Raw genomic sequence first — 14,994 nt, 5'->3', positions numbered from 1 at the left:
GGTTTAACGTGGAGGAAGCTGCTTTTCTGCTCACTACAGTTAATGGACATTCTAGTCTGAGCTCTCGTTATAACCACATCATTGCGACTTCATGGGCGGGTTGTTTGTTAATATGCTAATCTACAACTCTAGAGACTGCTGTGCTGAAAATCCCAGGAGATCAGAACATCAGTTTCTGAGATACTCAAACCAGCCCATCGCTCACCAACAGTCCTGTCACGGCTCAAATCAGCATTTCATCTGCATTATTTTGTGTTGTGATGTTGCAGGATGACGGACTGATTGAATAATCGTATGAATATCTTTTCATGCCGTTCTCCAGCAGGCTGTTTAATGAAGCTCACATTATCTTTCATCTTCAGGCTTTACAGCTAAAGATGACAAAACAAACCTTTAAGTAGAAAGTTTACATAAGCTCAGATTTACAACAACAAAAAAGAATAAGGTGTGATTTTTCTGCCCCTTGATTAAGAGTTTGAAACAGGATGAAATTCTCATTGATTAAATAAAACTTTACAAATTAAAGCACTCGCTTATTCACATCAGCCTGTTTTCCATGTACACTGGTGTTCCAGTTTGTCAGCGGAACAGAAATGAACTTAAGGAACATTTTTCATCAGTAGAAAGAAATGAATGTTGTGTCTGTGAGTCTGATCTAATACGAGTCAGGATTCTTGTTCTTTCAGTGTGTTTTAGACGTGTGTTTGTCCCTCTGTTCATAATCTTACACTGAATTTTAGTGTTGAAGACAAATCTGAGCTGCTTTTTAGATGAACAAACACTCGGATCATCTCAGAGAGCCGAAATGGGTTTGATATCAACATTTACTCTGAAGATACAAACATCTGTGTGGAAAAAAACAACAACCGTGAAAATATATCACCTCTAGAATTGTAGAGAAAAACAGAAATAATGATAAAACTGATACAGATTCTTAAAGTCTTGAGTGTCTACTTTAATCTGAGCTTCATGTTAACGCCACTGTAGAGTGAGACACAAGGAAGACGTTCAGTAATCAACATGGACAAACAGGAGGGAAAGTGTTGAGGCACACAAATAAAATCAATGAATAGATAAAATGCTGACTAACACTGGAGAAAACCTGGAGAACATGAACACAAACTGCACACAAACACAACGTTTGTAGTGTTACATACACACCAGACATCAGTTAACATTTAAGAGCTTTACAATAAATTCGGTCAGAAAACACAATGTATTATCTTTCCAGTAAAGTGAATAGAAATTTATGTAAATCAGAATCAGATTTATTGGCCAAGTGTGTTGACACACACAAGGAATTTGGTTCCAGCAGTTTGTGACTCTCAGTACAGACATAAATAACACTATACTGTACAAACTATACAAGAAAACACTGCAGACGATGAGATACAATATAGACAGAATGAGTATAAAATATGAATATAGAATATGAACGATCAGTTATGTACATAAAATGTGGGAGTGCAAATAACAATATTGTGAAGTTATTTCTATACATTTCTACTCATCCCAAGCTGGAAAAGGTCGTCTGAATTTCGTCTTGTATTCTGATAGAAGAAAAAGAAAAAAGTGAAATAAAATAATAATCTTATATTTACATTAAAATAAACTTAGAATAGAAATAATAGATGAATATTACAAGACTGTTATATTTCTAATCATTTTCACACAAGTGTCATTTTATTTTTTTTCAATATTTAAGAAAGTGGAAACGATTTTATCACAGCATTAAAACAGCAGGTTTATGAAAAGAGAGAGCTGTTGGTGTGCTGAATTTCAGCCCCATAGGCACCTCTTAAAACAATGATTTTTGGTATTGTGCTAAAATGTTGGTTATTTGAAAGAGCCAGGCATCAGAGTGCTTTTGTATTTACTTACGGCTTCTCTAACCCTCTTTGCGTTATCTCCTCAATCTTCTTACCCACTGTGATGTGTGCAGGACTTCAGCAGAAGTGACTTATAGAAGCGAACTCAACCACATTTCAATCATTATCTACTAATATAATAATATAATCATCGCCCTGATGTTTATCCCAATGTATGTACGCCTGAGACCAGGATTTACACTTCAGGAATTCAGTTCATTTCATGGCATTGTGGTGGTTTTGTGTGATGATTTGTGTCAAGAAATGGTAGAGAAGTGGTAGCTCAGTGATTAAGGTGTTGGTCTGATTGGAAGGTCATGAGTTTGAATCCCAGGTCCACCAATCTGCCAGTCCTGAGTCCCTGAGCAAACGCAAGTTGCTCTGGATAAGGACGTCTGCCAAAATGCTGTAAATGTAAGAAATTGCCTAACCAAAAGAGGCAGGAACTGTAATAAATTGTGAATATAAATTAATAAAACAAGAGAATAAGAACCGAATCTGTCTGGAAGAGTAAAAACCTTTGCCTGGACGTCTCGTTTTGAGGTTAATCATGTTACCCAAACAGTTCAGCTGCATTAGCTCTGAGAAACACAGCTCACCTGACACCCACAGCTCATAAGACTCACGTGTGCTCGTGTCTATCCGTTCCTCTTTAGAGGAGCTCTTAACAGGATCAGGAGCAGGGTCAGGAGAGGGCACGGTGACAGAGGCAGGGGTGATCGAGTGCGAGAGACGTAGGAGGCTCAAGAGAAATACAAATTCATGTGTTAGAGCAGACAGAGAGTCTGACAAGCAGAGGCACTGATGGAAAACATGGAAGAGAAGGAGTGTATGATAGTGAGCCAGCAGGTGAGCTCTTCACCTTTCCTCAAGGCTTTTTACCTAAAGATGCCCCTGAGCGTGCCGAGTCCTGTACGCCAGAGACGACACACGCTTCCAGCCAGCGAGTTCCGCAACCTCACACCACAGGACGCCATCAGTGTGTTCGAGATTGAAAGAGAAGGTAAGAATCAGCAGATACTCAACCCAGAAAAAGAAAGAAAGAAATTACCGTAACTTACAGTTTACAACCAGATTAAAAGAAAACAAACAAATAATAAATAAGTGCGTTTGTTAACTAACTAAACTACTTTACTAAGACTTAAGAAAAAAGGTTTTAAATCCTGAAATTAAATTGAATGACCTATTAAACTTTCTTTGAAGTTCAGAGGTAACTGTATCTTATTGTTTCTACACCAGCCATAAGGTTAAAACCACTGAGAGGTGAAGTGAAGAACATGTAGCCTGTCAAAGGGTCTGAGAAAGTAGACAACAAATTAGTGAACAAATTCTCAAACATGATGACTGTGAAGCAGGAAAAATGGGTGTGTAAGATCTGAATTTTGATGTCTAGACGAGTGGGTCAGAACCTCTCCAGAACTGCAGGTGTTGTGTTCTCTGTGTGTGGTGTTTAGTACAGAATAAAAGGATGAACAATAAGTGAACCAGTGACAGGTGTCATGGACCCCAAGACTAATTTATGCACATGAGGAGTGAAGGCTGAAGTCCGGTCGGATCCCACAGGTGTGCTGTGGTAACTGCCACCAAGATGCAGCAAGACAGCACAAACTCCTGCAGCACAAACTGCTGAAAAAGTGACTGGTGACTCTGATAGAAAGGAGTCAGATCACACAGAACATCACAGCCTGCTGCATACGGAGCTGCAGAGTGTCAGAGTGACCATGCTGACTCCTGTACACCACCCAAAGCTCCTACAACAGACACGTGAGCATCAGAACTGGACCTTGGAGCAATGGGAGAAGGAGGCCTGGTCTGATCAGTCACGTTTTCTTTTACATCACGTGTGAGTCACTTACCTGAGGACGAGACGGCACCAGGATGCACTGTGGGAAGAAGGTGAGGAGGCGGTGTGATGCTCTGGGCAATGTTCTGCTGGGAAACCTTGGGTCCTGCATTCATGTGGATGTGACTTTGACACGTAGCACCGACCTGAACACTGTTCCAGACCCAGTTCACCTCTTCATGGTAACGCTGTTCCCTAATAGCAGCAGTGTCCTCTTTCAGCAGGATGATGCTCCCTGACACGCTGTAAACATTGTCCAGGAACCGTTTGAGGAACATGACCAAGAGCTCCAGGTGTTGACTTCTGATGGAGCATCTGTGGGATCTTACACCACTTAAAGAATCTGCTGCTGACGTCTTGGTCCCAGACACCACAGGCCACCTTCAGAGGTTTTGTGGAGTTCATAACTAAAAGCTCTTTTGGTAGCACAAGGAAACCTACACAATATTATGTCTGTGGTTTTAATGTCATGGCTGATCAGTGTAAATGCTGAAACAGTACATCCAGTATTTATACTATATGTATATTTAGGAGCTAGATTGCTAAGCAGTGTACACGAATAAGATTACATTGACAGCTTAATTTGATTGCAGGTAGACACATGAACTCGGCTGATCTGGTGATAATCTGGTGCTTGTGTTAGCAAATGAAAGCAGGATCATCTCTCTGAATTCTCTGAATCCCGTGCTCATTTGTGTGTATGTAGCTTTCATCTCTGTGTCAGGAGAGTGTCCGCTCACGTTGGACGAGGTGCTTAACTTCTTAAGTCAATGTCCTGAGCTGTCCATGGGCTGGTTTGAGGAAGGACAGCTTGTGGGCTTCATTATTGGGTCTGGCTGGGATAAGGAAAAGCTAGCACAGGTAATGTATACACACATCAGAACACAGTGCTCTTGTATTAACTCTGTATAACAAAGTGTGACCATCATGACTGATGATTTTCTCGTTACAATTCCAGTGCACATGGTCACCCCTAGGGGCCATTTAACTGTAAATGTATTGGGTAGGTGCGATGAAATTGTAGAACCCTCCGGAAACTCATACAAACACAAAGAATTCCCTTTCACAACCGACCTCAGGGTAGAACCTGGAGCTGTCAGGCTACAATGCTACCCACTACACCACCACACAGATTTTACTCTCAACACAATTCATTGCCATATACGTCTTGGATTGATAATGAATCGACTCAGTAACAGTGAAGACGATTCAGAAAGCAGTTAAAAATCTTACAGCCAAAAGAGAACATAACACTTTTAAACAGTATGAGTCAAGTAACAACAATCTGAAGTGACTTTAGATCAGTTGGAATAATGTAAAAATTTTAAAGACCAGGACATGGAGTGTGGATGGTAAAACTTCCATTAGACACCATGGAGATGACTTTGGACTGCAGTCGATAATTGTTTTTTTTTCTACTTTATTTAATTTAACTTTTTTTATTTAATTTTATTTAATTATTTAGGTATACATACATATATTTTTCACAATAGAGAGTGCGATATTTTTTAAATAATTTTTTTGGGACAATCCTCGGATGGGGGGGCATGTCCCCTCCGTCCCCCCCGGGATTTACGCCCATGGTTGATATGAAGTTTTACACTGGAGCCTCCATCAGTGATCAGTTCTTCATCACTTTAAAAAGACAGACTTAGGACAAATTTGTAGAAGGGAAATGATTTATAATCACGCTCTCCATCCACATCTCACTCACATGCGGATCTTCCTCACCACATCACCCCTGACTTCCTCATTAGCGATATATTAAAATGCATTTATATTTCTGTAAATCTGCTTCATCACAATGACATAAAATTGAACTGAATTATTATGTATTTCTCAGACAAACCCATCCTTACTTCCTGTCTTTGATTTGATATTTGATCTATTTTGAACAGGAAGCTCTGACACGTCACGTTCCAAACACGTCTACCGTCCACATCCACGTGCTGTCTGTACACCGTCACTGTCGCCAGCAGGGTAAAGGCTCCATTCTGCTGTGGCGTTACCTGCAGTACCTCCGCTGTATTCCGGGTCTACGCAGAACCCTGCTCGTTTGTGAGAAGTTCCTCATGCCTTTCTACGAGAAGGCTGGCTTTAAGGAGAAAGGGCCTTCAGCGATCACAGTAGGAGCTCTGAGGTTCAGAGAGATGGAGTATACACTCGCAGGGCTGGCCTACGCACGGCGAAATAGCAACTGCTGAAGAAGTGGACTGGTTGTTTTTACACTAAAGGACACAGCTCTCATATTCAGGCCAGCAAGTGAAGGATCAGGACAGAAAACTTCATGACCGACGTCACCTTGAAGTGCACTTTATTAAACCAGAGACTGAAATCATTCCAAACTGTACAGAATCTTCAACATGACACCAAATGATGGTTAAATGAAGTGATGCGACTGTACAGTCTGGTGTTCAATGGTTGCTTGTGTTCAATATGACTGGTACAGTATGTCTAAGGGTCACCAAGTCTTTTTAGTTGTGGTTGATTCACGGTGTGTTCGCACCATCCACTAAGAAAAGGGAGAGATGATGATTTGTTTCCTTTATTAATGTGACAGAGACAAAGCGACAGCATGACACACCAGTTGAACTTCATTCTAGAATTAGGAAAGATGTGCCACAGTGAACTCGAACCATTCCCTTAATCACATTCCTTCAAATAAAATGCATTTAAATTTGATCAGCTTTAGCTCCTACCTGTTATTATCTCCTGTACTGCTGGACCTGTGTATACAGACACGTTTACAAATGAAAGATTGCTAACAAAAGTAGCAACGATCCTGTTTGTTCTGGAGAGGGTCTGTAGCTAATAACTCGAGCTGCTAATCTGCTAAAAATCAAAACAAATGATTTTTACACTGATTAAGTTTTATGTACTGAATTTGTATGTAACTGCTTTAGCTTTAGCAGATGTTAGCTCACAATGTTAATTTAAGCTAACAAAGATTAGCAAAGCTGACACCTAGCTAATTTGCACAGTTTTTACTTTAATAAATTGGCAGAATTCATTCTAAAGACAAATAAATTGTAGACAGCAGTAGACTTTGTGCTGTAGGCTACATTTTGGCTGCTACACTTCCTCATCTGAGCTTTAAAAAAAAAAGTTACAGATGTTACATGAGCACAATCGCTAAACTACACGTGAAACCAGTGACTCCTCGCTCGCTAGTGTGCTTGCAGAACACGACTCATCTGCAGTCATTTTAAACATGGCCATTGAATCATAATTTAATGCATGAATTATTTATTTGTGTTTATTTCTTAATTTAATTTTGCAAGTGAAATATTCAGCTGTATTATGTGGGATGTATGAAACTGGGAAACTAACATGATCATCACTAGTTTTCACCAGTTATCCAATCCCCTGTCCACCTGTCTGTCTGTCAATCTGTCTCTGTTCTTCCGTCTGTCTGTTCATACATCCATCTGTCTGCCTGTCCGTCCGTCCATCAGTCTCTCCATTCGTCCATCTGACAGTCTACTGTATTATGACTATTTAATAATATATTGCCTAAAAACCGGAATAAAACTTTTATAGCACAGATAGTGAAATGGAAATTGTTTTCAAATATAGAAACTAGTTTTATGGTTATAAATGGAATTTTAGTATTGTATTGTATTGTACAGTTCATATTGTATTGAACTGAACTGAAGTAGCGTTCCTAAACTTCACAGCTGTAATATTCTTAATCTAATGACATTAATGTAATGATTTTAATCTGGCAACTGTTAATATTTTTACAAAATTAAATATAAAAATATAAAAAATATTTGTAAACATTAAAAAAAATTTTAAGTTATAAAATTAAACAAAAAAATTCTCTCTTTTGAATATAAACTTCTGCTTATCCACAAAAAATTGTTGGTTTAAAGCATGTTAAAAAAAACAACAATACAAAAACCATAAGAATAATGACTATAATAATAATAATAATAATATAATATTATAGATAACTATAATAATAATTAATCACATATTTTGTTAAGTGCTCATGAACATTCCCTTTAAATGGTACTGTATTATATTGTGTATTTCTCTCTTCCTGAACTGACTCGACAAGAACAAAGAACCAGACAGACCAGTAAATGAGGTGAAGAATTATTTCAAGCTGTATTTTGTAACAAGTAAATGAGAGGGTAGCTAAAACACTACCCTTAATATAATCTTTCATCATTACTCCATTTGAAGCAGTACACAAATAAAAGAATAACATTTGAGTGCTTGACACGTAACCAAAATATGGTAGTCTTTACCAAGGCACCGATGGTTCCGATTTTCTTTTATGTCCCTGGAAATCTGAGGTTATCTGAACTACGCTAAAACTTTGCCTGAATTCGTGGCGTGATAAAATATGAAAAGTAAAAAATAATACATCTGATTAGTATCTATTGTTTTGTGTGTTGTACCAGTGCTCATGCTCTCACACCCAGCTAGACGGTTGGGGCGACTGTCCCTGTTTCACAGATGACCAATAAACAACAGGCGAGGAAAAAATTCTTAATGTTCACTCGAGTGGTCAGAAGAGGTGTTTCCACTTACAGTAAGAGAATAAAAAAAAACATAGAATGTGAGCATCGTCCGTGTCTCAGGGCAAGCAGGCGAGGTCTTCACCATCACCTTCTGAAGGAACCGAGCAAGAGCCAACGTCTGTCCTGCACCGTCTTGCCTCGGCTTCCTCGTGTCCTTGTCAGTGGAGATGAGCGTTCAGGTCATACTTCTCACAAAACTTGTCTGTCAAGGGAATGCAGGTGAGCAGCTCGCACCACTCACACTTGATGGGATGGACATAAAAGAGCACCACGAACCCAGAGAAGATGCCCAGGAAGAGTGTGAGTGAGACGAGGATCTGGCAGCGTTTACGGTACATGTCCATGCGGCCAAAACTGATGTAGGGCAGGAAAGCAAACGACAGAAAGAAACCGGACACAAAGCCGCAGATGTGGGCGAAGTTGTCGATCCAGGGCAGCAGGCCGAAGGCGAAGAGGAACAGAACAACACACAGCAGTTTGGCAAACGCTCGCCATGGCTGTGCGAGGATCTGCCAGCTCTGAAAGAGCTCCACAAAAAGGCACGCCAGAATGCCAAACTGCGAGCCGGCTGGACCCACCTGAGCACAGAGGGATGGAGAACCGGGTCAGAACACATCCATATGTAACAGTTCCTTCAGGAAAAACATGTCAGGTTTTTGTGATTTTGTGCTGCAGCTAAAAATGCTTGATTTTGTGTTCAATCTTTGAATCGGTGAAAACTCAAGCACATGAATCTACTTTTATTCTGACTTTCTATGAGAGTTGCGTGTGTGTGAGTTGTGTATGTGTGGGTTGTGTGTGTGTGAGCTGTGTGCACAAGTTGTAAGTTGTGTGTGAGTTGTGTGTTCTGTGTGTGTGTTGTGCATTGTGTGTGCGAGTTGTGTGTGTGCGAGTTGTGTGTGTGTGAGCTGTGTTTGAGTTTTGTGTTGTGTGTGTGCATGTTGTGCGTTGTGTGTGTGAGTTGTGAGTGTGTGAGTTGTGTGTTCTGTGTGTGAGTTGTGTGTTCTGTGTGTGAGTTGTGTGTTCTGTGTGTGAGTTGTGCTTTGTGTGTTCGAGTTGTGTGAGTGTGTGAGTTGTGTGTGAGAGTTGTGTGTTGGTTGTGTGTGTTGTGTCTCTCTGTGTGTTTGTGTGTTGTGTCTGTGTGTGTGTTGTGTCTGTGAGTTGTGTGTGTGTTGTGTGTGTGTGCTGTGTGTGTGTGTGTGTGTGTGAGTTGTGTGTGCAAGTTGTAAGTTGTGTGTGAGTTTTGTGTGTGAGTTGTGTGTGTGTGTTAGTTGGTTGTGTGTGTGTGTTGTGTGTGTGTGTTGTGTGTGTGTGTTGTGTGTGCGTGTGTTGTGTGTGCGTGTGTTGTGTGTGCGTGTGTTGTGTGTGCGTGTGTTGTGTGTGCGTGTGTTGTGTGTGCGTGTGTTGTGTGTGTGTGTGTGTGAGTTGTGTGTGCGTAAGTTGTAAGTTGTGTGTGTGTGAGAGTTGTGTGTGTGTTAGTTGGTTGTGTGTGTGTGAGTTGTGTGAGTGTGTTGTGTCTCTGTGTGTGTGTTGTGTCTGTGTGTGTGTGTTGTGTCGTGTGTGTGTGTAAGTTGTGTGTGTTGTGTACGTGTGTGTTGTGTGTGTTGTGTACGTGTGTGTCTGTGTTGTGTGTGGTGTGTGTGTTGGGTGTGTCTGTGTTGTGTGTTGTCTGTGTTTTGTGTGTGTGTGTTGTGTGTGTCTGTGTTGTGTGAACCTCTGCTCTGTAGGGCAGGAAGATGGCACTGGCCAGGTTCCCCGTGATGCCACTCAGGATGTAGATGATAGAGATACGCAGCCAACCAGCCAACTTCTCAATATCTCTCAGGATTGTCATCTGAAATATCACTGAAACCAGGCAGTGTAAAATCCTGGTACACACACGTACACACACACACACACACACGTACACACACACACACACACACACACACACGTACACACACACACACGTACACACACACACACACACACACACAGAAGAAAAGAGAAGAAGGAGAATCTCTTTATATTTCTGACTCATCTCTATATAGACCTGGAGCTTAAAGAAGACACTACATGGGATGACGCTGGTGATGTTTCCCTTATAGGATAACGTGTCTCCTTTACAGACTAATCTCATCACCTGATGATGTGATTCTGTGTTGAGAACACACCCCAACACGTGGCTTTACAAGGTGTGGATGTCAGAGGCGCGTGAGCGAATGTCCTGAACGTGATTAGGAAGAGCTCGGTGCCCCGGCAAGCCAGCACTATCTTAATTACAGTCCAGGCTCAGAACACTGCATCTCATCAAAGAATTAGAGTCAGCTATTTCTCAAAACAGATTAGTCAGACATGTCGGCTTGTGAGATATCACCGTCAGCTCCTTACATATCACTGAGAACCGCACGACACCGGCTCCGATTCAAAATAACCCTTTAATCTGATCTGCTTCATCTGCGGCTGAGCACTCGCAGGTCTACCGGAGCTGAATCCATCTTAATATTGTTAGAAATATCAGAAAACTGTTCCAGACGAGGAACAACAGCAGGTACAAATGTTCTTGTTGACGTATACAATAAAATAAAACAAGAACTCAACAGAATTATTGGGCCTTTTTACACCTGGTCACTTCATGTGTTGTCTCTGATCTGATAGCTATCTGATTTGTTAAAACTCTTCCATTTACATTAGGTCACATAAATGCGTCTCGGCGAATCGGATATCGATCCGATCTTTCTACTCCCGCCCAAAATGCTAATATATTTTACCTCATTTCAGGGGTAACTGAAATGGAACACGCTTTGGTGTATGCGGTTGCTACAAAAAACAGCATTTACTGTTTGCTGCATTTTCGCTGACGTCAGCAGCGCATTTTAAGCCCCAACAAGACACCTGGGTGAAAGATCACCTGCGAGTGACGTACTTCCGTTTGGGAGGAGTATAGCACTGACGTATGTGGCTTGAACAACCACATTCATTTACACCTGTCCAGTTTCATCTGAAATGCGTCCCAGACCACCTCCTGAAGGGGTTTGAACCATCGGATTTATATCCGTCTCAAAACCGTTTCGGAAGGCATTTAGACCTGGTGTTTTTACCGTCGGATAGCTATCTGATCACAGAAAACACATGAAGTGACCAGGTGTAAAAAGCCCCTTTGACGTCAATTGAAACAGCGTTACGGTGAGGTTGTGTAGTAAATTTGGGTTACACACAAATCCTTCTGAGCAAAAACTTTGCACAAAATACTGTTAAAAAAAACCCAAACAAACAACAAAAAACTATACACTCTTCCACCAAACTAGATTTATTTTAAAGCCTACAATAGGCTTCACCTGTGACATCAACCATTTATTTTCTAATTCTAAATATTTAAACCATCGTTAAAATAAACTGAGCCAAGCATCATTTAAGAGCAAAAATATTCTGTTACATTTATTCATGTTTATCTATTTTAGCATTTATTAAAAATGAACCGAAAACGTGTTACATGGACGAACCCCAGAGCTGTAGGATGTTTAGGGACAAACACTTTAAAGTGCAGTATAAGGAACGCAGATGGATGTGAATTGAGGGCAGTAGGAAGAGCAGATACAGTAGATGATGCTTCGGGATGAAAAAACTCACCCAGCATGTAAAAAGAGAGAAAGCCACAAGCGGTAGAACTGGTCAGGTTTCTCTGGGTTGAGGAAAGGGAGCAGGCCACAAACATCATCCATACAGTGAACCTGGTGTTGGAGACAAAGTCCAGAAATCAACTGTATTAAGGACAGGAGAAATACTGCACAGAAAAGCCTTTTATGCCTGAAAGAATTTCTCAGTCATTTCTGTCTGTCTGTCTGTCTGTCTGTCATCATGACACTCACAGATGTCTGACTGCACGAGGATTTTGCCCAGATTAGCACGGCCTTTACAAGCGATAAGCTTGTTCAATCTGTGGCAGACTGGTATGAGGACAGGCTTCAGAGCGCCGAGGCGTCTCGGTGAACGGCTTACAATTTTAGACGGAACGATTGGTCTATTAAATGTCTATGCAATGAAATTGAAGCATTGAAGCCATTATTATCACTACATACACATTACAGCACAGAATAATTCTTTCCTTCACATATCCTGACTGAAAAGGTTTATGTCTGAGAGCAAGGGCAGTTATGATACAGCACCTCTGGAGCAGAGAGGGCATTGCTCAAATGCCCAACAGTGGCAGCTTGGCAGTGCTGGGGCTTGAACCCTGAACCTCTGATCAACAACTCAGAGCCTTAACCACTTGAGCCACCACTGCGTGCTACAAAGCTGCTGTAATAGGCATGAGGTGATGCACTAAAGCCACGGTACGAGACTAACACATGCTATACAACATGGTATGCTATACATTTATTTTGTAATGACAACAAATCACACCACTGCATTACACAATCCAACACTGTGAGACCCTTCAGGGCCGTTCTCAATTTATCAGTTTCTATATTTTTATAGTAGATAATATACAGGCTCGGTTTCTAGGAAAAAGAGGGGAAGAAAGGGTGTGCGTTAGATTAGGATATTTATGATACGTATAAATACGTGTGTCTGGTGTGAACAGGATTTAATAAGTAGATCAATTTATAACAAAGTGAAGATTTGGTCGGTGATTAATGTTATTTTATTCTTTTTTTCCAGTGAAACTGACATGAGTGCATTTAATCTGTAATAATATAGAAAGGATGTTTGATGTTTAATGTTTAATTGTGTCTTAAAAAGATTAAATGAATAAATTGCCGCAGTCAGTTAGTGTGATGAGGCTCATACTCCTGTATGGACAGATCAGGAAAACAAACATTTTATTTTAGATATTGTCCTCAGCCATTTCAAAGACATTTCCGCTTACGAACAAACCGGAGTGCAGGTGAATTATTCTTAAATATTAATGAATATTAAATATTAATTCCTAAAATTTGGATTCTTTGAAGAAACATGGCTTTAGTTTCTATGTCACTAAGATAGTTAAGATTAGGACAAGTGTGTCTCATGCAGCAGTTGCTTACTTGTGAACACAGTGTTGCCTCTTCGTGGAAAGAACCTTTCATGAAGTCACAGTATTCCCGTGATGTGATCTCACACCTGCACAGAGTCAGTGACACAGTGATGTATTTCTGCTACAGACACTTACTGACCAGTTTATTAAGAAAACCTCATGCAATTATCCAATCATCGAATCGTCTGGCGGTGGCGCGGTACTCAAAATCCTGCCATTCATTCATAAAGTATGTTTTACTGCCCCTGCAGTACTGCTGCATGATTGGCTGAATGGATGTAAAGGATTGTAACATCCTCTGTGAGTGTGTATATACACAGTGTGTGGTTGATCTATCTGACCTTCCTTTAGTTCCAATGCAGCACGGCCTCCCGGTGATCGTACAGTCGATGTGAGGCAGGTTCGTGTGATTGCCAGTGTTGTACCTGGTGCAGACCTAAAACAAACAGCACAGAGCTTCATAATCCTCTGACACCCAAAACCTCTTCTTGTCATCATCTACACCTTCATTTAATAAACAACCTCAATCACAAACATTATGGTAGCTTATAACCACAAAATCCCTGTCGTTTTAAACCTATATCCAATACCCAGCTGTCACTAAGCCCTCACACCTGCTGTGCCGTCACACTTACCGGCCACTTGGTGATGTCATCAGGCCACTCGTGAGGCGCTACAGATGCTGGCTCCAGACAAATCCTGCATTAAAGCCCAACAATCATCCAGATCATGTGTACCACAGTGTGCAAATTATACGGATAGAAACGTTTGCTGGGGCAGAAACCTATCTCACCTTGGGTCCTGATGGCAAACAGAGCCATAGTTGCGAGGTTTGCCATCCAGTAGTGGAGCGCTGGGATGATTGGGCCACTTCACCCATTCTGCCAGTGTGCTCTAAGAAAAAGAAAGAAAGAAAAAAGTAGGCTCATTTTAAACGGATTAAATATGTGGGCATTAATCTACACCCAGTAATCCATAAGGAGCCCGAATTGAACTCCGGTGCATCCTATAACCTGTGTGTATACTGTCCCATATTTCACAGAGCATTTCAGTCTAAAAACCGACCATGAAGTGCAGGAAACTCTGTGTAGACGTCTGTGACTAAACAGAACTGTGTCGAGATAAAGGTCTGGACAAGAGCATAAAACCAATTGTGAACAACACTGACGTGAAGGAGATCTCACCGAGCACTCCTCCTCAGACGTCTGCAGGCAGCCCGAGCGGTCGTTGCGCACACAGCACGCTGAGTTACGCTCAGTCTCGCGTTTTTTCTGGATCTGATCGTGCACCTCCTGGTCCTGTCGCATACAGGGTGAGAATTTGGCTCCTAGATGGATCAGAGCCTCCTGGTGGTGTTAAGGTGAAGAGCCATGAGGACAAAAACCCAAAAACAGCCAGTATGTAATACTACAGCTTAACTCTTACATTTGACCGACAACATACCGAACTCGGCCCGATCCAAAAGTTCTCTTGCTGCACGTACTTGACATTCTCATAGACACCTTTGTTTCTTAAAACCTTAGCAAACAAAAAAGGAAGACTGTCATAATTTTGTACCACAACGCAAAACATTTTGGCCTGAAACTCTAAGAAAATGGCTGCACTCACAGAATCAACTGTCTCATGCTGAGAGAAGCCCACGGGTGCGATGCCATAAATACATACAGCCAGAATAGTAATGAGTAGGTGTACGAACGTGATCCAGTAGGTAAAGAAAGGCCTGTAAAAACACCCCGGATTCAGTGAAGATGATCA

At 41.1% G+C, this 14,994-nt stretch overlaps 2 protein-coding genes across 4 annotated transcripts in view; one reads left to right on the top strand and one right to left on the bottom strand.

Moving 5' to 3' along the window:
• The first annotated feature begins 2,633 nt into the window (after positions 1-2,633).
• On the top strand, positions 2,634-6,128 carry aanat2 (arylalkylamine N-acetyltransferase 2). Its single transcript, XM_060897536.1, has 3 exons — positions 2,634-2,871; positions 4,418-4,572; positions 5,610-6,128. Exons 1-3 carry the CDS (start codon positions 2,673-2,675, stop codon positions 5,913-5,915), a joined length of 660 nt encoding a protein of 219 aa, XP_060753519.1. The 5' UTR covers positions 2,634-2,672; the 3' UTR covers positions 5,916-6,128.
• A 1,672-nt stretch (positions 6,129-7,800) lies between these two features.
• The window catches only part of rhbdf1a (rhomboid 5 homolog 1a (Drosophila)), a 40,253-nt gene continuing 33,059 nt past the window's right edge, over positions 7,801-14,994 (bottom strand). For all 3 annotated transcript variants that reach the window (XM_060896920.1, XM_060896919.1, XM_060896921.1), the window contains 10 exons: positions 14,848-14,959; positions 14,683-14,757; positions 14,424-14,585; positions 14,033-14,133; positions 13,875-13,938; positions 13,581-13,675; positions 13,250-13,325; positions 11,853-11,953; positions 9,958-10,111; positions 7,801-8,821 (listed from right to left, as the gene is read on the bottom strand). In XM_060896920.1, the coding sequence (XP_060752903.1) occupies positions 8,402-8,821; positions 9,958-10,111; positions 11,853-11,953; positions 13,250-13,325; positions 13,581-13,675; positions 13,875-13,938; positions 14,033-14,133; positions 14,424-14,585; positions 14,683-14,757; positions 14,848-14,959 (1,360 nt within the window). In that variant the 3' untranslated portion in view covers positions 7,801-8,401. The remainder of the gene's footprint in view (positions 8,822-9,957; positions 10,112-11,852; positions 11,954-13,249; positions 13,326-13,580; positions 13,676-13,874; positions 13,939-14,032; positions 14,134-14,423; positions 14,586-14,682; positions 14,758-14,847; positions 14,960-14,994) is intronic.

The sequence above is a fragment of the Tachysurus vachellii genome, chromosome 21, assembly GCF_030014155.1.
Source record: "Tachysurus vachellii isolate PV-2020 chromosome 21, HZAU_Pvac_v1, whole genome shotgun sequence".
Classification (NCBI taxonomy): Eukaryota; Metazoa; Chordata; class Actinopteri; order Siluriformes; family Bagridae; genus Tachysurus; species Tachysurus vachellii.
Note: the sequence above shows the minus strand (reverse complement) of the source record. Positions and strands in the feature narration are given on the sequence as shown.

What these genes read in the sequence shown, in the direction of transcription:
- aanat2 (XM_060897536.1), top strand. Translation starts at nt 2,673, where the DNA reads ATGGAAAACATGGAAGAGAAGGAGTGTATGATAGTGAGCCAGCAGGTG. An exon ending in GTTCGAGATTGAAAGAGAAG is followed by an intron (nt 2,872 to 4,417) that starts GTAAGAATCAGC and finishes GTGTGTATGTAG; the next exon opens with CTTTCATCTCTGTGTCAGGA. An exon ending in ATAAGGAAAAGCTAGCACAG is followed by an intron (nt 4,573 to 5,609) that starts GTAATGTATACA and finishes TATTTTGAACAG; the next exon opens with GAAGCTCTGACACGTCACGT.